At 40.8% G+C, this 24,527-nt stretch overlaps 1 protein-coding gene across 8 annotated transcripts in view; it reads left to right on the forward strand.

Annotated features, from left to right (window-relative positions):
* Nucleotides 1-24,527, forward strand: part of ptprsa (protein tyrosine phosphatase receptor type Sa) — a 258,396-nt gene that overhangs the window by 139,193 nt on the left and 94,676 nt on the right. For all 8 annotated transcript variants that reach the window (XM_085433160.1, XM_085433164.1, XM_085433163.1 and 5 more), the window contains 3 exons: nucleotides 4,133-4,278; nucleotides 6,494-6,635; nucleotides 24,312-24,500. In XM_085433160.1, coding sequence (XP_085289286.1) covers nucleotides 4,133-4,278; nucleotides 6,494-6,635; nucleotides 24,312-24,500 — 477 coding nt within the window. The remainder of the gene's footprint in view (nucleotides 1-4,132; nucleotides 4,279-6,493; nucleotides 6,636-24,311; nucleotides 24,501-24,527) is intronic.

Below are 24,527 nucleotides of genomic sequence, written 5' to 3' on the forward strand. Positions count from 1 at the left end.
ATAATCACAGTGCTGGTGTATTCTGTGTTATCGGGTCCAACAGAGGTAGCGGCCAGTAGCAGGTGGTTGCTGTATTAGCTAAACAAGCGTCTGTGTGCACAGTGTGAGTTTTTCCTCCTTCTTCTATTCACTCTTGTTTGCGTGGATCTGTTCTATTCTCGGGGCCTTGTGAAGATAGCTGGGCCCCTATTGCTGGTTATTTTAGCTTAGGCCACGTCCCCCTGCCAGGCAGATAAAGACAGGTTCTGTGTGCTTATCTAGGCAAGGCTGTACCTCAGTCTGTCTGTGGGAAGCTTAGTGAATAGAGGGAGACTTTAGTAGAAGGGACAAATGGCCACTGTGGGTGCAGTGTCCTTTCAATGTCATCTCTGGTAACATAACGAACAACAGTACGTGGAGACTGACATGCGAGTTACCTTAGAGCCATAGAAGTGCATATATTTTCAGAAAAGGTGGCACTAGTGGGAATATAACCTGCCTACAAAGAGAACCTTCTAAATGTTTTGCCTTCATGAAAATGAACTGAAAGCTATTTTTACCCACTGGACCAAAGGAAGCCTGGAGGATTTGGTGCTAAATGTAGCCTTAATGAGCAAGAAGGCTGCCAGAGACTTGCAGTTTTTGTACTTGCATTTGATATAATTTGATACTGGTGTCAGTGCATATCGTCATCACATGGGCCATTCAATGCAGGAAACACTGTGAACAATTTTATCTGTTGATATAGGACCCTCTGTGCCATTATTCATTATTGCAAAGCACTTTAAATCCAGGCTCCGTTCAACCTTTCTTACCCTGCAATTACTGGTGTTGGCAAAGTTCAAATTGAACTTGGAGTCAGTGGTAACTGGCAGCAAAAGCCCAGAGGATCACAGCTGGGAAAAACAGAACAAAAGGTTAATTATGCTCATCAGAGTTCACACAATCACACACGGCATACCTGCAGTAACTGCACCTTTATAGACATTCAACAGCCAGTGCCAGTCAAACATATGCAGACAGGTACACAGAAACACCTCAGCAGAATACGTTTGCCCACCATTCATTTTATTCCTTTAATGTCTTAAACACACTTTTTTAGTGTTTTTATTGAAAACAAGAACTACATTCAGTTAAACTGGGAGTCCATCTAAATGAATTGTGCAGACAACTTTACCTAATCCGAATTGACTGGAAGTTAATTAAAGCTACTGACTTCCAAGAACATTAAACTCACTTTGTGAGATGACTAAAGTCTAAAAATATGCCCTTAAAAATACAAGGAAGGAGAGCAGAGCTAGAGTTAAAACTTTTGCCAGTCCTTATGTGACAAAACTTTCAGGCAGTGCGATATAATTATGTGCAATTTTATGCCTTGCAGTAATCTCTGTAGAGGTTGAAGTTGAGATGCATGTCTCTGTGAACAGTGACGCCCAGGGATTAACCTATGACAGCAGTGACATCTGTAGGCCGTAGACTGATGTCCTCATCGTGAGAGAGATATTGTGTCTTACATTTGCACAACTACCTTTCCATTTTCTAGCACTAGCATTAGCTTTTGTCGAGCTGTGAGTGCCGCCTTACAGCTGAGCTGGTGGCCGTGATAGACGTTCTTAGCTGCGTTTTACATTTTTATTTCGTCCCCAGGCAATGGATGTCTTCTATTCAGAAGAATCTAGGACGGCTTTCAGAAAATGTACAAAACCCTGGTCACCCTTCCTTTCGTCGTTATTGAATGTCGCTTTAGATGAGAGTTAATGTAAATCTAGGTCTTAGAAATCAGACTTATTGTTAGTGGCGTGATCAGTGAATACTGTCGTAAATGCCTCGCTGATAAGGGGTACATGGACACCAGACGCCAAGGAGTTTAAGATGTTGCAGCACGTACAGCAGATATTACTGTTTCCAAAAGATATTAACTGGCCGTTTGATCTCATGCATTTAAAAGAAAAAGAAAAATGCAAATAACCAAAAAAACAAACAAAAAAAAAGCAATAGGTACTGAAAGTTATAAAAGCTTTAGAAATATGCAGCACTCTCTCTTCACAGCCTCTCCTCGATTCTCTGGACCTCCCGTCACCTTCTCTACTCTTCTCTTCCAGTGTTCTCTTTACCACTGACCTCTCCACCTCCTGCTACACTTGTCCTTCCGTCCTTCCCAGCGGTCACACTCTTTTTCGTTCTCCTCTCAGCTCCCCAGCTGTCTCGCTTTATTTAAACCTTGCTGAGATAATATTGAAAACTATTTAGTTCTGAAAATTCTGCACGTTTCACGAGTTCAACTCAGACGCACATGCAAACAATCGCATTTATTGTACATTTCTCACATCCTATGAAGCGAGACAGGGAGAGGTGGAGAAGGCGACTGGGTGGAAATGTCAAATGGTCCAGGGGAAAAACTAATCAAAGAATGCTGTCCTTCAGCAGAACCACCGCCACAGGCTTGATCTGTGTAAATCCCTCTTCTGTCTCAACAGAGAGCGCATTGTAAGGGGGAGGTCAAATGCAGAGGAGCTGTGTTGTGTAAAGCTGTGTTGTGCAGTTTCAGAATGGAAATTGAAAGTGTAAAATGCCAAAAGGGGTCATAGTATGCAACGCACAAATAAAGCAGGCCTGGTCCTTGATGACGATGAAAGGATGCCGTACCTATATTGTACCACAACCTTTAACCGTAGATATAGGAAGTATACTCTAGTGAAATAAACAACAGAGTGTTATTTGTTTTGTTTTCTTTTGTAAATTCATTGTTTTTATCGTGCATGTTATATGGTTGCTGTGAGCTGGAGAACATTGTTTGACAAATTTAAATTTCTTTATGTTTAAATCCTAAATTAGTTCATTAAGTAACATCAGGTTTGTATTCAGAAGGAACTGGTTTGTAACATACATACTCTGCATGTATCATAAACATAGAATAAGCTTCTGAAGTTAGTAATGTTATTGTAATAATATTTATTTAGTTCAGTGTGGACAATATCCATCTCTCACAGACTGCAGGAAGAGATTTTGTTATATATGAAAACAAAATTTACTATCAAATTAGCGCTTTAAAATCTCACAGTCTTGCAATACCATTTACACTTTAAAAAAATACAATGTTCAGCAGGCTAAAGTTAGTATGTGTGTGTTGCTGTGATATTTGCATCAGAAACATTTGGATTGTGTAGTGCCTCTTCTGGCCCTTCTTCTTTTCCTTCCCCTTGTCTAACGCTATTCCCCCTTACCTCATTCTCCAATTGCGTATATCTCTTTACCAGATAATGAATGCAGGAACTCTCCTTCATATGTGTTTAGCAGTGCCTGGAGACTGGTGTTGGCCCATGGTCCCTTAATTATTAATTTGACGTTATGCGCTGGCCGTTTGATCATCCCCACATATCTGTATGATTCCATTTTAACGAGTTCCCCAGGAGTCTGTTTTCTCTCTGTTTCTCTCTTTCTATCAGACTTGTTGTCTTGAACTTGCTGCAACCCAAGCAGGAGGGGAAAATTCCAGCTCCAAAAGCACCAAAATTACAAACTTTTGACGGGCAAAAGCATCAATTTTCCCGGGCAGATCAATTTTTTGTATGTTTTAGTGCAAGTGAGAATTGAACTGCTGCAGTGGCTTAGTCAGTGCTATACTTTGTCCAGCAGGAAAAGTCATGTTAAGCACTTGGAAAAAAACATAGCGTCAAATTAAAACAAAAACTCATTTTTACTGTCTCATCTTCTTAATTGCCTTCGCTAATGTATTCCCAGCAACGCCGGTAGTATGCTAGGCTGTACTCTATTGCTCTGTGGGTAATCATTTTAAGCTAATAATCGTCTACGCCTTAGCAAAGACTCTACATATAAATTCACACCACAATGCTCTCTACCCAGCCCAGCAGAACTCTGAAGTTGTAACACTAAGATGCAGCACTGTGCTATGGAGACAAGAGTAAGAGACTGAAAGGGAAGAGCCAAGTGGAGGTTGATGAGACGTTCTGTACTAGCATCTCTCTCTATGGATGCGTGCACTTAAACCGGGATTTAAAAGTCTGTATTTTCAGAAATGTAATTATGGTAAGAATGGCATTAGCTCTGGTGGTGCTGCATTTGCCTTTCGTCTACTAATGTATCTCCCTCTCTTCTTGTCCTCTCCCTCTTTCTCTGTTGTCTTGCTCCTCAGCACTACCACGCTTCACAAAAGTTCCCGTTGACCAGATTGGTGTCTCGGGGGGTGTGGTCTCCTTTGTCTGCCAGGCAACAGGTGACCCCAAGCCAAAGGTTAGTTGGAACAAAAAAGGAAAGAAGGTGAACTCCCAGCGTATAGAGGTAAGTGAAACCTGCTGTCCATTGGTGCAGCCTTTATTCTAAATGTTCTTTGTTGTTCTTTGTGGGATCGTTTTTTTGGAATTGTCCCACTTTACTTTACCTTAATGAGCTTTGGGTGAAATACTCAGTAATATTTTTATGCATCATATTAAAAAATGTCACTGTCGAAAAATGTATTGACCTAAAAAAATGTTGTATCTTCATGTCAGCGAACATTACATTGAAACATTTTGGAGTATCATGGGAGTAAATTGGGGGGGGAAAGCTGCTAAAAATTTAGATAAATAGAAAGTTGTGTAATAAACAAATGTTCTTTACCATTTGTTACTTTATATATTGTGATATTTACTGTTGTGACAAATAACAATCCTACAGTTTAATACCACATTACACGTTTTACCACATATTTTCTTCTCAGCAGTACAAAATTCCAAGTCTTCTCTTGCAGCTGGGGGCACTCCACCACCTTATCAAAAGCAACATTTTAATTAGCCTTGAAATTATTGCTGATAGCATCTTTGTTGGCTTGCTTCTCTAATCTTTAAGCAGTGTGCTAGTCTACCAGTAGCAACTGGTCAGTAATGAAATACAGAACCCTCTCATTCGTCTAAAGCCATTTTTTTTTCTTTTGCATTTGAATGACTCTGCTGTTGTCACATTTTTTCCCTCCTGTCTTTTTTCAGCACACAGCCCTGTCTGTGTGAATGTTTCTGCACGTTATTCATGATGTTTGTTGTTCACTTCTCGGCAGGCATCCCAGATGGCATCTCTAAAAGTCTTGATTGATGCTCAGTGTCTCTTAATTAAAAAGTTGCTTTCGTTAACAACGATGACAGTGACAGTGCAGGGATGCGCACACATGTACGCACACACACGGACATGCACAGTGCGGCATGAAGGTAGCCACAGGGGGAGGGGCTAAAAAAGCAAAAAATGGCACCATCGACAAGGGGAGATCAGCATTTCCACTGAGGACAAAATTAAAAGACAAGTTGTGTTTGTGCGTTTGCCTCGTCTGCATGCTAAGTAGGAAACAAAGCCAAGGGCGTGAAGGAGCCCGCCAGAAGGGACGCTTCTTTTTCTCCATTTATCATAAAATTAAATAAAAAAAATTTATAAAGGGGTTTTGAAGTAGCTGGGGTTTTTTTCCCTTTTCCACCCTCTAGACAGCTGCTTTGATATCAATCATGATGCCGTGCTCTGCAGTGTTTTTAGCCTAATTAGCGGCTCAGCCCTGAGATGTGCAACAGTGGAGCAGCAGGGCTGCTGAAGACTTGTACTTGCATCTTATAGTCATGCTTTGCTCAGAGTTCACAGCAGTGAGTCCTTGGCTGAGACGGTGTTAACTTTTGTGGGGAAGGACAGATACTGGAGGAGTAGGTTTGCTGTGAGAATGGCAGTCTTGACCATCTACACTGACACTTCACACGTCCAGAATGAGGGCAAAAGAGAAAGGCATGGGAAATATTCAAATCAAGGGCTAATTAACCGAGATTTTCCATAATTTAAATTCTAGTCTTTTACCCAAGTCTTGAAGTTCAGCTCATTGCTTCAGGATACATGCCTGTTGATATGCTGGTGTTCAGGGAGATCAAACAAGGCTATTTAAATACTAGCCAGGGGCCAATTTCTGCGACTACTGTTGTAAAACTGTCCAGTTGTCAGTCACACGCATTGTTACATTTTCAGTAAGTTTTTGTTTACATTGCTCTTCTTATAGAATAATAGTAATAATAGCAAATAATATATTTTTATCATAACCAAACCAGTATTCTGACCGTTGTCTGATATTTTTTGTTTTGAAGAGGCTCCTTTATTGAGGTTCAAAACAAAAGGCTTTATAGAGAACAAAGGGCATAATTAAAGATCAAATCAACAGATAAAATCACAAAGCACAAACACTGTTTGTAGAGAGAGTATGCTTCCTTATGATTTTTTTTTTTTTTACATTTCTGATGGCCTCAGGCTATAAAACATTACCAACACGGTACCTTTCCAAGCAATGATATCTTGGTGGAATTGAAAACGATTTCTCACATTTTGGGAGCACCGATGACACACTCGTCCTTGTATCTCCTTAGGAAATGTGAGAATCTTATTTTCCTCAGGTTTGCCATTCTTGCCTACCTGTTGCTTCAGGTTAAAGTAGTAGTTTTTCAGTCCAAATCACACATTTGTCTGACTTAACCGTGTTCCCTACACTTCAACTCCACAGACCATAGAGTTTGACGAGGGTGCCGGTGCAGTTCTGAGAATCCAGCCTCTCCGAGCGCCACGTGACGAGAACGTCTACGAATGCGTGGCTGAGAACAGCGAAGGCGAGATTGTCACCAGCGCCAAGCTGTCCATCATCCGAGGTAAATCTGGAATTATGTAACAGTGTGCAGAGGCGTAACTACAAAATAAATCATGAACACGTACGTCCATGAGCTCAAAAGATGACATCTGTTAACTCGTGAAGCCTGTTTGGAACAGCTGTAGATAGTGCCCTACTCTTTTTAGTTTATTATTTATTACTTATTTGTTTACTTTTTGGGGATAAAAAACGATGTCTTCAGCTGTAGATGCTTTGATTTGATACAAATTCTTTTGCCGTGTAAAATGGTTTTCCTGAAGTGATGGTTAAAGAATGTGTGGTAAAGCCATACCTAACATGCATTTTATTGATTTGTTGCTAAAGGTTGGTACTTTAGTTTCAGTAAAGATATTACACCATTTTTTTGCAGCGATTTAGAGGTGATGAATGAAGGTATCATAGACAGTCAAGCACATGTGGTCACATGTTTACACCTTTTTCTCAGTCATTCTACCTGTCTCTGTTTGCCTCGCATTCATGGACACACGCATGGTGTCTTTTTCCTCCTCTGTTCACTCCTACTGCCATCTGCCATGTTTCCAGGCCTGGATGAAGCTGAGCAATTGCTGGCCGACAGTGCACAAGCTAGGCCTCCTTGGCTGTCACATCCACATGTGGTGGGGGTATTTTAGAGGCCTGGCCCAGAATTTTCAGTCAGTTATTGTTAGAAACAACCCCAAAAGCAGATGACTGGGTGCTATTCAGGTGGGAGTCTTCTAGGTATAGAGCTGCAAATGTCCATTCGATTTGAAAAAGTTATTTTTCAAGAAGCGATTAATAATTTAAGTGATTATGCAAGCAGAAATGCCAGCATTTTCCACATTTAGGTACTTTGCTCATTACACAATTAAATATGTTTGGGTTGCAATTTGCTTTTGAACTGTCAAAAGCAAAATGCAACCCTCTGGTAAGTCTTAAAACCAGAACATGTTGCAGTTTGCAGGAACATGAAACGTGATGTCATTCGGTGCAACGGTTCCTCTTCTCTTAACTTGGGTATTGTCTTTGTTCCGCATTAAAAATTTGAAAGACGAGGATTTTGTGTGGCTGTCTAATTACGTTGGAAGCCCTGAACTTATGTTTAACCCTTTACAGCCGATCGGAGCGGGCACGCTCTGTTTTGCGTAACTATTTTTAAATCCCGGTAGCTCTGCAACCAAGCAAGCTAGCGCAATAATTTTTTTTGCATATGAAACTGGAGGAGTTGTACTTACATCTTATGCCATCAGCTTGTCCTAGGTCACAGTTTCCTTCCACATATAGCTTTGCAAAAACTGCATAAAAATCACTTGCAGCAACAAAAACATGATATTCCAGAAACACGCTTCGCCGATCCGATCAGCTGTTTGTAACACTTCCTACGTCCATCAGCGCGAACTATCACATGACCGCATGACCTGCCCGAAACCGGAAGTGACGTAATTTTGCGGAAATGTAGTTTTTTACGATCGGGGCCTTATGAGCTTGTGTTTTACTTGTTATGTGTTTTAAAAAGTTATGTTTGACTTTATGACTTTCTGTGTCGTTTCTGGGATGCTTAAGACTCATATTGCACTGCTGGAAATAGTTTATTTTGATGCATATGCTGTTATTTTGCAAATTTGCACTATAATATTTATTTTCGTTTTTCCTGCAGTATATAAAAATTGGTGTATTTCAAAAATAAAACTATGAAGACACTCAAAATAAATTTCCTGTGGTGGGAAACTAGTTTGTGTAACTTTTTTGTATTTACAGTTTTGAGGGATAAGCCTCTTAAATTTCTCTAACTAGAAATATATGTTAAAAAAACAAAAACGATTTTCAATTTTTTTGTAGTTTATTGCACTTTTTTGCAATTTATGTAATTACTATGCACCTAATGCAGACATATTATTAAAGTTTGGGCTATAATGGTTGTATTGATGTATAGCAACTTGAAATGCTCCCAAAAATGGCTCCACAGCATGTAAAAATATAATATAAGCTCTGGCGAACTTGGTTCTATGGTAGGTCTTAAAGGGTTAAAGGGCTTAATATCCTGCCATATTAATTCTTAGTTTGATACATTATTAATTATTTTAAGGCAAATTAACTGTGCCGAAGCGCAGGGCATGCAAAGTGTAGGCACACATACCGATTTTAAACAAGAGATTGAAAAAATAGGAACAAGCACACCAAATTTTGAACTACAAGTCCTGGCATGTTCATATGAGTGTGTGTACTAGTGTGTGTTTGTGGCTGTGTGAAAGAGCACAGAGCAAACTCAGGGCAGTCCACAGGAGCAGAAGGAAAATGAAAAGTTATTGGAATCAGCTCAACGAGGCTTCCTCTTGAGCCCAGAGGAAGACAGCAGCTCTCCTGCCCAGGCAAGACCCAGCACTTAAGGAGGGATGAGAATGTGATGATGGGAGTGAATGTGAGTAAGTGTCAGAGGAGCAGAGCAGTGCAATCTCTTTGTTTTCCATCTGTAATGAGTTCTGGGGGGCCCTGCATCCATCTATCAAGGGTTGAGAATGGAAAAAGGAAAGACAAATTAGGAAACTGGAATATTTTGGATTTTAGGTTATTATAATTTCATTCAGGTGTTCAGTTAACTGAAAACAAAGTGATGGAGAAAAAAATGAGGAATGTAAATGAAAGCAAAAGTATGAAGGTAAAGGTGGAAGTGGAGAAAAGCCAGAGGAAAAAGTGAGGGGGGTGAAAAATGGAGAACAGTTGGCCAAAGATGAAGGAAAACAGGAAGTGTTGCGGGCGACTGGCAATACAGAACAGGTGAGGAGGACAATAGCCCAACACTGGTTCTTGGCACTGGGGCAAAGGATTATGGGATATGGCACAAGGCACAAGGGACACATTCGCAGTAAACATAGGGATGTGGTCTGGGATCTAGGGAGATTGAAAATGGGTCGCCGTGATGGGTGACTTGGCTAGAAAAAGCCACAGTGCATATTTGTGAGACTGTACAGCTGCATGCACAGAGGCATCCACATACCCACATTTGAATAAATTTACATGGCTCACACATAAATGTAATGCACACACACACACACACACACACACACACACACACACACACAGATATATACACACACACAGATATACACACACACACACACACATACATATATATATATATATATATGCAGAGGGCAAGAAATATTCTCTCACAGTAAGACCATATAGTTTATTTGGACAGTATGCGGTGTAACTGATAAGCACACAGACCAAAAGACTGCAATATAGCTTTCTCTGCCATACTGAAAACTCATCTGCCATGAGAGCACATGGGATTCGCTCAGAGTTTAAAATGAAATTAGCAACAGCACAGTGTCCACCAAACTCACAATTCAATGCTTGTCTAAAATGGTACCAGCTAAATAGCTGCAGCTGACCACACCCTGTGCTTATAGTTCATTCATCTACCATTGTATCTGCGCATGCAGGAATTCACGATACAGCATTTCTCTTTTTTTATCTAAAGATATGTGCAGTCTAGCTTTAATCCATGTCTTTTTTCACTATACCGTGACAATGACAGTACCCTGCGTTCTCATCTGTTGTCTCCACTGTTTGTGTGTGCATGTGTTTATTGGCGGCAATGGCAGGTTGTGTTTTGCACTGACTGTGACACCTCCTTGGCTGTTACTGCAGCAGCTGAATACCTAAGATCAGGGCCATCTGGCTCTAGTAAGACTTGCTTACAGTCCTCTGGGAGTCCTTGGTGAGGGACCGCCGTATGAAGCAAACTCTTGAGACTTGACACAAGTTGCAGCTTGTTGTGGGCTTTTTGTCATGTTTTACTTTCTTTTCATAGATTTTAAGATTCGTCTTTTTTGTGTGTGGGCACAAAGGGGTGGGGGGAAGGCAACATTGCCACTGGGATACCGTCAGCTCATGCTGCTGTGAGGAGATCATGAGGAGTTATCCCTCTTTGTGTGTTCGTCTTTTTATCTCTCTCTGCAGTCTTTTGCCCTGTGATTACTGCTGCAAATGAAGTCTCCCATGAGGCAACCCAAGTAGCAAAAACTGTGATTGATGAAATTGGGTCTGATATTCAATTTTTTTAATGTTAGAAAAAAAGAAAAATATGTGCCTATCTTTGAGTTTGAAGTACCCTCAAACAGATGAGAAAAAGGCACAACTGCTGAGCGCTTTTAATAAGTGAGCACCAAAACCTTACCTTAATACACACACACTTGCTGCAACACACAAGAACTGACCTGGACCTTTATATTTGCTGCTTTTTTCACCAGTCGCATTCACAGCCTTATTGTCTTTTCCCACTCTCAAGTGTGTGTGTGTGTGGGGGGGGCATCTTAGATTGTTGACCAAGGAACCCAGCATGCTCATTAGCTCATGACTGGTGACTGATAAGCTGATAAGGTATGAGCGATTCACCATGGCCTCTTAGTACATGCTTACTCCTTCCATGGCAACCAGCTGCTTCCAACTGGTTTGCAAAGTTGCGTCCAAACAAACCACAAGACAGACAAAACCAAAGCGTACCAGGACACACATCTCATATGAACTATGACATGGGTTTGTTTTAGAGTCACAAAACCTGGGCGCTTTGTTTCAGTCAAATGTGAGGTCATGTGTGGGTGGGTCATGCAACAGCACAATGATCCCAAGCACACGAGCAAACGTACAACCGAATGGCTGCAAAAACAAAAGACTCAAGGTGTTGTAATAGCTTGGTCAAAGTCCAGAAATGCTGTGATGGCACCTTAAGAGGACTGTGCATATGTAACATCAACGAACTAAAGCAACATTGTAAAGATGAATGGGCCAAAATTTTTCCACATAATGGATTTAGGTCAGCAAAAGTTGCACGCACCATTTCAAGACTAAAAACTCTGCCTGTTCGCCACAAACCTGCACTATGTGGTTCACGTTCAGGGCGCACCCACTATTACCCAAAGAGGAATGGGGCATAGTGAGACTACTGTTTGATTGGGGTGTCTGCAAATTGGCCACTCTCATGCAGGAGCAGGTAATGGCAAATTTTAATGGGATTTGGTGTCCTGATGATTGGTGCACACACAGTCAGTGCACCAATCAAGCGCTGCGATTTCTGAACATCTTGTTATTTGAGAAGAGTAGAGAACTGTGAAATATGTGCTTGGGAGGTGCAGTAATTAGATTTGGTGGGTTGTAGTGGTGCTGGGTGTTTAGCTTTACTGACCACAGAGACGACCAATAGAAAAAGGAACAATCTCAACTTCACCTTTGCTGTCTGTTTACCATAGACACATTTTTGGCCCTTTCACGTAATTTTTCTAACAATATGCTCTCTGCTTTTTCCTCTCACTCTTCCTCTCACTCTTGTTGTTTTCTTTTGTAACTGAAAAAGAAAATGTGAGAAAGTGCATCCTGTCATAGTGGGCAGCAGCAAATAGAGGGTGTGGATGTCTCATACAGGGGTTGGATCTTGGCTATGATAGCAGAAAAAAAGTAAAGAAAAGAATAAAACAGTGGAAAAGGCTAAAAAAGGAGGAATGAACGACTGAAGGTTAGGCTGATGTTACATAAGTTTATGGTATGAAATGTGTGACGCAATCTAATTCAGTTTTTTTTTTTCAACCAAGGCTGCAACAGAAGGGGAGGCGATAAGAGAGAAAACAAAAAAATTCTCCTCCTTGCTTTTCATTTCATCAGTATTCCCTGTACGCACCTAACAAGCGCAAACCCGCATTTAGAGTTGTGAAATATTACCCATAACTTCATTTTTATGTCCCGTCGGGTTTTTGTAACATCCTGAAATGACGTTTACATCTTCTTACTAATATATACAGTTACAGTTGCATACAATTGCGAGAAAAAGTTGGTGTTGTATTGGTTTTAGGAGGATTTCTAAATCGATTATGTGTAAAACGGGGTGTGAGCATCATCTAAGTCACAATTACAAACAAACATAATCCGACAAAGCTAGTAATGCACAAATCAGTTGCTTGGCTACTTGTTCCGGCTTGTAGACTTGTCTTGTGAGTAAGGGTCTACAAAGTCTGGTTCCCTCATCATGACAACTTTCACATTCCCTTAGAAGAGACATGAAGGCGATGTATGAAAGTGCAAAAATCTACATAGTGTTTTCTAGAGACTTTGTGTCTTGGTTATTAGTGTACAGTAAGACAAAGTATGTACAAACGGAATTCACAACTGCTCTCCGTCACAGCAGGTAGTCCTGCAAACATCCCAAAACTTTTTGATGAACAAGTTTCTAGGGAGGTTTTATCCCAGAAGTTTCCACATTGTTGTTTAAATCTCACAGGCCGCTACAGAAAGCATTAATGAAGGTTGGAGTGTAACTGTTTGTGCGACACTAGCCAGACTGTGTGGCTTCGATGAAGTTAAGAGGTCCCGTGGGTTGACTTTTTCTTTCAACCAGTGTTGTTACAAAGAAGGAAAATAAAGACTGTCTGCGAGTGCAGTGCAGAATAATGTTTGTGTTTAATGGTTGAATTAATGTATTTTACAGGAGGATTTCAAGGCATTGGGCACTCTTGATGAAACATTCATTAAAGCACTGAAACCAGAGCAATTGTGAACAAGAGAAAAGGGAATAGTCTGTTTCCGGAAGTCTCTGCAAGAATGCATGGTACAGATTGGTGCGTGGGACACTGGTGATATGTTTCGCTCTGTTTCTTGTATGCGTGCACAGTATAGAGAGAAACAAAGAAAGGCAACAATTTAGCAGACAGGCAGTGGCCACCCAGAATTTGTTTGTCAGTATCAGTAAAAGATCTGTTTGTTCTTCCTCTTCCTTTCTGCCTGTGTCTAAAATGACCTTTACCCTCTTCTGCTAGTCCCCAACACTTACTGACTAGAATGATTGCCAAAAAAAGTATTTTGATAACATAAGATGTTTCATACGAGCCACATGTTTGTGTTCAGTTCCTGTGCTGAATGTCAGGTGTGTTTGTTTCTTTGTTATCTATGCTGCCCTCCTGGTCAGGTCTCTCTCAGTGAGATTTTTTTACCTGCATAAATAAAAGATATGCCTTAGTTGCCTGAATTATTTAACTCATAAAAATGCATTTTGGTATAGTTTCTTTGTTCTTTATGTTGTTGTTATTCAGCTCTTTTTTAGGATAAATGGATGTACAGACCTCCTCCTTTCTCTGCTGGTATTCTTGAGCAGAGGGCAGGCTTGGCACAAACAACAAATCAATAGGTGGTTGTTGACCACGTGGATGGCCCTCACGCCCCTCTCTTATTGGAGGCTTAAGAAGTTCCATGTTGTTTCCTCACCAATATCCCCCTTTGCTGTCCTTCAGTGACTCCACCACTTTCTTTCACGTCTTGGAAGATTTGTCTCTACCCAAGTTTCACCGTACTCCCCCTTTCACACTCCACACTGGCATTTCTATGCCTATTATCAGCCTTCTTTGTTAGTCTCTCTCTATTTTTCTCTCTTGTTCCAGAAAAATCCCTCCAGGGGAAAAAAAAATCACTGACATATGAGTTTATGGACACTGAATCCTTTGATCCCCTGAACCTGTGATCTGGTAATCAGGTGTGATTGGAGGATAAAGAAACAGAACACAAGCTAAGTGGTAGCAAGACAGATAAAGGAGAAAGAAGGAAAGACAAAATAGCTGGTGTGATAGAGTGGGATAAGAGGAAAGAGCTCGCCTCTAGTCTGGGGTGGATGGCTCCTGAGCAGTCCCATCCATTTCACATAATTTCTGTTCAAGTAGAGTGACTGTAGCCACCCAAGACATCTGGGCACAGCCATAATAAAACACTGGGTGATAGAGATGAAGACGGGTAAGCAGACAGGGAGTTAGTGTCTGGCTGATTGGTTTATTACTGGATAGGAATTTCAGATAAATGGATCTCATTTCGCGGCAATGAGTGGGGCAGGAGACTACACTGAAAGATCAGTCTTCTGGGAGGCTTTTACAACTGTAAGCATACGATTGCCCTGGTGATTAAACCTGCGGCCGTTGACTTCTTTCCTCCCATAGGCAATTTCATAATCTGTTTCTTAATAAGACAAAATTGTATTCTAGGCTTTACTAAGCTTATAAGCAGTGAAAAAAGCAAGATTTTATCTCAATAAAGTGAAATACAAAAACGTTCTCTACCGTTTCGTCTTATCTTGCAGCCAGATATCAACCACATACTGAAGCATTGTATAAAAAATGAGTGTACAAGCTGTTACTGTGGGAACAAAAAAGGCTTGGAGGAGTCCACTTGGAATTTTCACGAATTTTCCAAGTGGACACTTAACCTCAGGTAGTCTCTGGCACTTTTCGTTCCAAAAGCGTCTAATGACCCAAACTCTACTAAGATTCCTCCATAGCTAAACAGGGAATAAGAGGGGAGGACAAGGTCATTCCTGTGGAAACAGAATGAGGAGAGGACTTTTGGAGTGTCCCAGTTCATGCATAAAGACAAGCAACAGGATATGACCCGAACCACCAGCTTAATCCATATACATCAGCCACCAACCCAGGTGACTGCGGTCGTACAACACAGAGGTCGTGCTGCGGGCCCTGCAGGACTGGCAGAGTTGATAAGACCTGAAGTTTTGCATGCCTCACCAGTGTCGTGCTTAGACTTCCTGTGGCAAAAGTTGGATGGGAAGCCTCGCAGTGTGGCTAGTAGTATATTTACCACGGCAGGAGGATAGGCCTCATCTAAGACTGAGTAAAGCAAAGAGAAGACTTTCATGGTTCAAAATAAGTAATGCATCACAAGCAAGAGACATACCAATGCACAATCGTAGCAAATATTTTAACTTGAAAAACCTGGGACTTTATGAAAATTGTTAGAGCATTTCGGTTTGCAATTAAGGGAAAGGTGCACTTATTGGAAAAGTATAGAACAGGAGCACGAAGGCAACCAAAGTCTGTGAAAGAGGCTGTGCAGGACTTAATGATTAAAAAGCTTTTGTTCTGGAAGCAGCCCAGATCCTATTGGATTTAATGGCAACTGTTCATATTTACACAACATTGTGCTCTTTGGCCGTTGAAGGTTAACAGCACATCCAACATGTGTCGCTTTCACTTCTGCCCTTTAATGGATACACTCACATTTTCTGTCACATCCTTCCACATTTACTTTCATTTAAGCATCACATAACGGTGTAGATGGATTGGTCACCGAGTTGTCACATTTTAAGGCATAGCATATTTGTTTTTCCTCAGTAGCAGGTATATTTTACTCACCACTCATGCATTCTACAGAAGGCTGCTTTACAGAGGGAAATGATACTGAATGAAATTGATGCTGAGGGCCTCAGAGCTCTTTCTTGACAGCCAGATTATCTGCATTCTACCCATGACCTCCTGACATTGTCATCTTCTAAGTGACGTATTTACCCAACATTCCAGCTGCTCTCACAGTAAGCGGCACATCCTTTTTTTCACATCCCAAAGTGACATTAAGTGATTACTAAGCACTCATCTTACTGGTCCTCTGCTCATTTCAAACCACTACATGTTCGTAATTGTTCTTCTGCTCACCAAAGGTGTCCCCAAACCAGTGATTTATGACTTGATTGCACTAAGCTAATGGGCCACTAAGACAATAAACCTCACTCCCATACTCATGTGCTGAATGTTTGTGAGGGACCAAGCAACCAAAGCAAAGAGGACACAGGCAAAAAAGTATCTTCAAAAAGGGTTTTCTTTATTTTAACCCTCAAAAAGTCCAAAATTAACAAAATTCAAAAACATACTTAGCAGGCCCATAAAAGAGGTCAACTAAATATAACTCTACAAAAAGGAATTTACAGAAACTTAAACAAAACAAAGTGAGACACAACTTAACTTACAAACTGACCTAAATCACCTTGTTGTTGAATTGTGCTATACAAATAAATTTGCCTTGCCTTGCCTAATTACAAAGACACATGAGGGTAGCTTTTATAATGATTTGGCCAAACCATTTACACACAATAGGGGGGAAAACGAAAACACACACTAATATTAACTAAGCACAGAATAACCTAACTAAACCTAAAACACCCCTGCTCCCGGTAAGCCCATGGTTGGTCCTGCTCAGTCCTCAGCCACGCCTTTTGCCCAGACAGGAAACAGCCACCGCCCAAACCCAGGTAACTCAAAGAAAGAGAAACATAATTAATATAACAAAACATTTTAGAAAAACCACACAATGTTACTATGTGCACGCCTCATAATACCAGTGTTAGGTTTAACCAAATGATTAATGAAAAAAACTGCAAAGCAAACTAATAAAGTAAAAAATGGACTAATTTACCCCTGTGTGGCTGATGCCATCACAGTGTTATGGTTGAGTCATGTATGTTGAAAATTTACCGGCTGTCCATTATGGTTATTATGGTTTGTTGGAAATGGGAAACATGATTCACCATTTCCATGCACCATTTTCAAAAATCATCATCATCATCGTCATGGAATGATTGAATTAATTAATTAATCCTGACTTGTGATAAAGAATATAAATTCACCTCTCTGGAAAATCACTGCCGTATGAAGACATACATCAGTGCCATAACAGTTTGTGTAATACACAACTCTCATTCCCAGGTAGCAAACATTTTGAGTTTTACTTTACAAAGCTCAGTTATCAAGGTGACAGCCTACAAAATTTTCAAAATAGCATAAAAGCCAGGCAAAAAAAAAAAAAAAGAATTGCCCTAGCCAGTGACTGGCCCATCACCGACAGCCCATGCAGTCGTCCAGCACTTCTTAGTGTCGGTCTTTGCTTTGAAGTTTTGGTATTTGTTTGGGTTTGATTCATTGCTTTGGCAGGAATGGCGCAACACTGCAGCTCAGCCCTCTCCATCTGTTGTTGTTTTGGCCCAGAGTTGCTTGGCCAGCTTAAAGAACCTTTGTTTCACATGTCAGGAGCACCATGTCTTGATTCCCCTCACACACACCAGCCCTGAACCTACAAATATCTGTCTAAAGGAGCAGCCTTTCCACGTATCCAACCAAATCCACAATGACTAGGTTCACCAATGACAATACATATTTTAAGGCCACAGAGTAGGTACTACTGAAGAATGATGGCAAGGTTATCTGACCTTACAAGGGAAAATGAGCATTCTCAGTCATCACAGACGCTCTTTAAATAGTTTACAAATACTGATTATGACTAAAACATGATTACTAAACTTATCAAGTGTATTATACAGTGTTCCTCAAGTGGTCAGTTAAAAAAAAAAACAAAGTGAAAAAAATGAGTTGAGAAAATTTCCTTTAATGTGTGTAACCAGGCATCTTTGCCTGTGTTTCTAACGAATAAAACTACGAGATAGCATCACAACATTCCTTAGAACTGAAAACTACTTTTAACAGTTAAACAAGGCTAGTCTGGAATGTGCAAGTCTTACAAAGCAGCACTGCCGACCTGATGTAGTAAACTGACGTCAAGGTTCAGCGTGCCCACTACACCTCCACACACGGTCCTTCCTTCCCATATATGCACACAAACTAAACTAAACCTGACTGGTTGACGTCTCTCTACGGAGAGGCACTTCCTTTAATGGCCCGGGTCCCATCTCCTGTCTCCCCTGGAGTTCGCCTGTCTTACCCAGACTCTTCAGGAGCCTGACAGGACAGAAAGGAGGAGGTGGGGTTGCGGGGGTGGGGGGTGTTTTGTGGGTTGTTTGATAAACTTCCACTTGCTGAGGAAGGTAAACACAATTTTGCCTTTTTCATGTTTTTTTTTTTTTTTACATTTTCACTCCACCTCTCTGCTGTGTAGGAAAGGGATCATTGGAGCGTCTATCACGGTTGTTCAGCACATCACCTGTATGACATCTTTTTATAGGCTGGACTCTGGTTTCCAGGTTTTTAAAATTGCTGGTGAGGAAAAGATGACGCGTTAGCTTACATTGTTAAAATACAAAAATCAGCCGACACCCTGCTTAGATGGCATTCTTTATGTCTCTGCAATAATAATAAATGCATATATATATTTCATCTATGTTAAATTAGTGAAAATGTGTGATATCAGCTTTGATTTAACAAAAAATGTACAAAAGAAAAATTTGGGGCGGAGGTTGTCTTCTTAATTTTGAACTTCTGCTGAATTCAGTGCAACAATTTAAGCTGAAATCTTTAACTTTAGCACTTATTGTAAGTAGTTGTAAATGCAGTAAAAGTATTCTGCACTAAAACTGCATTTACCATGAGAGAAACTTGGTTTGGTGTTATTTAAAGACATCAAAAAACAACCCACAATGTTAAATGGACAAAAACGTCTCTACTTTGCCTGTAATGTGCAGGAAATGAGGCCCCAGTGCTAACAGTGTTAAACTGTTCAGCCTGATGGTAGAAATTGTTTCCTTTTCAGTGATACACTTTCCTTTACTTGACATTGTAAATTTCCTCTCCCTTTCTTATTTTGGCTTTTTTTTGTGAGTCAACCATAGCTGCTACCTGTGGTAGCTGCTGCATATTGTTCCACTTCTTGTCTTTCTTTGGCAAAAATGATGTCAACCTGGTGTTTAGCTCAGTGGTAATGATAGTTTTATAGTTTAGTCTAGGATGTGTTTGGGAGATGCACGCAAGCCGCCACCAACCTTTGTCCACTTACAATTTAGAAGCAATCGGCACAACTCACACTGCCAATTTAATGGGATATAGAGCCGCTGTAGGATTCAGTGACACTCTGTGACATTCTTAGGTTACAGTATTTCCTCTCTCCATACACAGCACACGGACAAATGAGTCAACAGTTTGCTTTTTAGCAGCGTCAATGAAAACTGTCTAAAACCAATTTGTTCTTTTTAACCCTTTAACTCCTGAAAACCTACGAGGAGTAATTCAAACTCTTTTTGTCAACTGAGTGTTTTCTGTCATATTTTAGGCCTGATTAAAAAGCCTGATTGTGCTCTGGATATTCACGGCCAGAAATTTGACCACACAAACCAACTTTGCAGTGCAGTAAGCAATGCTGTAAACATCTTTCTTATTTTAGTATTTTGCATTTCTGAATTTTTTCTTGTTCTGCAATCTTTTATCGCCCGTCTTTGAGTCGTTGGGTTATATTTTGGGCGATTTGGCTGCAAATGTTGCCCTCTGTAGCTCGATGTGCTAGCTGTGGAGAATATCAACAAGACTTCAGACATCTTTCTGGGAACTGAGTGTCTGTAGGAGGAGGGGGGTGTAGAGGTTGAGTGCTGGCTGTATAATAACCATTATTCAGCTGAGATGGCTATCCGGAGAGGGCTATCAGTGCTGGGGCCAGAGACACTGTGATTAGATTTCCCCCGTGTTGCTATTCTTCTTCTGTCCCTTGATCTTTCTGTGCCACTGTTCTCCTTTTGTATATTACTCAAACAGTTCAACAAGAATCTTACTGGTCATAGAACTGATGGCATGTCACAGAGAGATGTATTGAAGAGATGAGAGTTCAGGTTTCTTTCAAAGTTTAATTTGCTTTGGTCAGAAGCTGTGTCTTTGGAAATGTTCTATTATCAAAATTTACCAACTGTCAATTCCAGATGACAGAATTCAACAGCTGTTTTTCACATCCTTTACTCTGCGTGTTGTTCAAAACCCAATAAACAAATTGCTCTGTTGACCAAATGGACTTTACTCCATTTGTACCGCATCTGTATTTTATAAACACCCTCTCAGCACAGGCCCCTTGTTAATGTGAACAGTTGTGGCTGCAAAACAGGTGCAGAGCAAATGAAACTGCATTGTTGAGAGTCTGAGCAGCTGGGTCTGCCTATTAGTTAAAGATCTAATTTTTCAGACTCCAGTGTGTGGCTTTCAAAGAGTGCGCCAATGTTTTTCCATCCACATCCACTTTCATCCACTTCCGCTGTCTTTATTATCCCATTTCTTTGCGACTTCTTCGACACACACATGTCCCTTTCTCTCCCATTCTCTCGCTCCTCCCTTCCTTTCCTCTCACTCTGCCTTGCTCCCTCTGTGGTATCAATGCACGGGGCTGCTTAAAGCCTGTGTCTCTATGCTGTGGCGGTGGGTAATCAGTTAACCTCATTATGCTGCTGATGAAATTAAATCATTGCAGTAAGTGAAAATAATAATATGAGTAATAGGTGCGGGGTATGGTGGAACACCCCATGGCATTTGCTGCAGTCCCAGCCAGTCAAGATTTACCTCTCTCTTTCTCTCTCTCTCTCTCTTGCTGTAGCGAGCCATCGGTGGAAGATAACCGATGGCTCGGTGAAAAAAAGGGAGCTTTCAAACCACCGATGTTGACATCAGTTAAAAAGTCATATGTAATGTAATATGTCAGCATCCATATGCATATCAATATGCTGATCACCAGCCAGCTTTTGAGCTGCCAGGTGCCTGTTTGGTTTAGGTTTGGTTAAGGTCCTGAAAATTATAAATGTGTATTACACTGCATGGATAACACAGCTGTACTTTGCACTGCCTACAAAATGGCAGAGTGAGTTCTAAGGTTATACATTACCTTTTCAGCAAGACTGCTCATTTATCAGTCTATTATATGTTCCCTTTGCCCTAAAAATAGTGAAAGCCAAACCAAATGGCCATCAAATCACATTTCTGCGTCTAGTGCAGTTACCTGGTTCGGTATTTATTTATATATTTAGTTTAAGAGATGGTTTGGTAGCAGTGAGCAGTCAGTGGAAATGAGATTAGTCGGGGGACTTATGTGAGTCTAAAGGACAGACCTTTTGGAAGGCTGCAGTTAGCATGGTGGAAAGCAGAACGCAACAGCAGGCGTGGGTCTGCAGATTAACAGCCGGGCGGTGGCTAAGCTAACCAGAGGCTGATTAAAGGCTTTGCACCTGTCACTTGCATAATGATATTAAGTGGTGAAGCAAAATTAAAGACAATTATGGATAATGATGGCATTCAAAAAAAAAAAGCAAACCACAGACAGGCTACCTATCCCTGCCCAGCTCATTATGAGAGCCAAGCTGCACAAACCATATACACTGTCCTTTTATAACTATGGATTAAACTAATGAACACAAGCAGCATGGAATGTTTGCACTGTAGTTCTTTCAGGCAAGCATTGTGCTGTCGTAAAGAAGATGCTTTGCAGTTGGAGCGATGGTTAAAGTATGTCTCCAGGAAATGATTGAGTTAATATAAAGTGTTCTGAAGTTGTGCTTGTGTAGTAAAAGACTGAATTTATATTTGAAAATTCTTGCCAAAATGCGGGGTGTAACAGCAAAGTGTGTCTCGTAGCACTCTGCGAGGCTGTAAGGTGATTACTGGCCTAACTGACAAAGGTTGCTTTCAGCAAAACAAGAAAAGAAAAAGAAGGAAAAAGAAAACAGCAACATTATCGTTGAATAATGCATGTGTGTTGATTCCATTTGGCTTGAGAAGATCTGTCATTTCAGACGGCATACGTCATAGAAGAGTAATTGCTGTGCCATTATGGAGGACTAGCCCTTTGGGAATTCTAGGATACTATCATCCCGTGTCATTGGTTTCCTTCTACCCTTCACAGTCAGGCTGGCTAACCCTAAAGTAACACTCCCTCGATGAGTGATCTATTTATTTTTGCATGGCCGCCTTTATCGACAGAGTCTGTAAGCTTCAGGGGAAAAGATGTTATCAGACTCTATTCCAGGGGAAGCGAGCAACCAAAATACAAGCCTTTTTTTTCTCCAGGAAAGGCTGCCGATGCTGTATCAGGTCAGAGCAGCTAGAACGATAGCACGATCTCTCAGAGAATCCGCTATCCCTGCTTCTTGTTTACTGCTGTTTTCTGTCCTCCCTCGCTTCTCTGTGCACATTCACTCTTGTCTAATAGTGCATATTTTCAGTTTCATAAATGCTGTCTGTCTAGGTTTCATTCGACACTTTTCACACTGTAAAGACGTAGTTAACGCAATGTGCCGTAAAGATCCGGCAACGTCAAAGGCATCAGATGTAACACGCAGAGAGCAAGGTAGACCTGCTCTTTACAGATATCATTGTCCAAGAGGCAGAACAAGCTGGAGAAATGCTGAAGTGCAGCACATTTTATGGTATACATGGATCATTGACACACAGAAGATGCTGCATGTGAGAACACGTTCCTATGTCTTTGCTAAGTGATGTGGCTTGCTTTTTGAGCTCTAGAGATTATATGGGGTGATCATCAATAACTGATGGAGAGACTGTGAAAGCATGAAAGGATGTAAATGCCCGCATTTTTTTAAACCGATCACTGAAATATTTATTTTGCTTGACCGACGTCAGCCTTAGTTTAACCGGCTTTGATTTGGGACCCTCTAGTTCTTCTTTTTGTTTTTTCAGATTGTCTGAAGATTCAATATTTCATTTCTAAATGTGAATGCACATAAAACCACTACTCTACTCTCCATATCTCCCTACATAGTGTGTCATATAAATCCATAAAATAAGCGTATGTATTTCGGTTTCTTTTATGTGGCAATTTTACCAATTAAAGCTAAAACAATTCATTATGAAAGCTACGTGAATCAATAATATTCATTATCTTGAAATTCCTGCTGCCTTTTGATTTGAAATGCTTAACTGTGATGACTTAAAAATGTGACAGTAGTGGTTGTGAAAATGAAATATGCCTCGGTCCTGTTAAGGTTTTTAAGGGAGTCCCACCATGATATCACTTGCAAATGGAAAATAAATAATAGCTTTTTATGACTGTCCTTTAAAGGCAGATAGTCAGAGTCTGTGACTCAAGCTGCTCCCCTAATTTCCCTTGATTTAGTGCTCGCAAAATATCCGTGAGACCACCACAGTGTCTGCAAAGTGAACATGAGGTCATCGGCTTGCCGAATGAAAAGCGAGCTAAGTCAGTCAATCTTCTCCAATTTGGGATGTGGCTTTACTCTTCTGAATCATATTACAGCTTAGGGTACTTCCCCCTCAGCTCTCATCAAAAGAGAATTACTCACTACCCTGCTCGAGTCCGGGTAAAGGTCAGGGGATTTGACCCATCAGACTAATTGCCCTAAGAGAGCATGGAGCCTGCATCAGAACGACGATGACAATGAAGAACACTAGACTGTCATGTATTTAAAGTGAAATAATTACTCAATGGTGCGTGATTATTAGCTGTAAGGATACCACAGCGTTCGTGTGTCTGAATAACAGTAACTGATTAGTGTGATGGCACTTAAATTATCGTGATAATAACGGCAAATATGTTCAACTGTAACTGCCGAACTCATGCACATTTAATGCAGATCTGTCAAATCTGATCAGTTACATCTCTCTGCAGACTTTTTTAATTCCACAGTGGCCATTTTGACTTGTCACAGTAGGGAAAGCACTGGTGCATTAATGATGGCTGAGGGGAGAGGCTCTACTTTTGCAGATGCTGGTTCGCTGTATTTGCTTACTGGCATTCTTCGTGGAACTGCGTCACAGTAGTTCCCTACTGTGACATGTCAAAATGTCAGCCATGAAAAGCGTCTGTTGGTGTCAAGTGTGGGCATTTGGGTTGATAGTGTGGCTCAGATGAACAAATGTCTAAGATTTTCTGCTTAAATAATATGAAATTGGTCCACAATGGTTAAAAAAAAACTATAGAAAGTCTATAGTAAAAGGAGGACTTGTAACCATGGCAACCTAGTGGGTAGCACATTCAGAGAGTTCTAAAGATAAACACAAAATATTCTTAAATCTTGTGGCCTTAACCTAGCCAAAGAGTGAGCCAAATCTTTACTTAAACTTGAAATCTAAACGTAAAAATGAAATCTATTAATAAGCGAATGAAATAACCTCAGAGGACTCACGTGCACTCTCCTGCTCTTTTTTTACAGAGGACCTTCTTCCACCAGGCTTCCCTAACATTGACATGGGGCCTCAGCTCAAAGTAGTGGAGCGCACTCGAACAGCCACCATGCTCTGCGCCGCCAGTGGCAACCCTGACCCGGAAATCACTTGGTACAAAGACTTCCTGCCGATTGACCCCACTGCAAGTAATGGGCGAATCAAACAGTTACGCTCAGGTAAGGAAAGCTAAAGCATTGTATTGC

This window comes from Copadichromis virginalis, linkage group LG15, assembly GCF_057382275.1.
Source record: "Copadichromis virginalis isolate Kocher_CV1m ecotype Utaka linkage group LG15, C_Virginalis_male_GT1.1, whole genome shotgun sequence".
NCBI classification, from domain to species: domain Eukaryota; kingdom Metazoa; phylum Chordata; class Actinopteri; order Cichliformes; family Cichlidae; genus Copadichromis; species Copadichromis virginalis.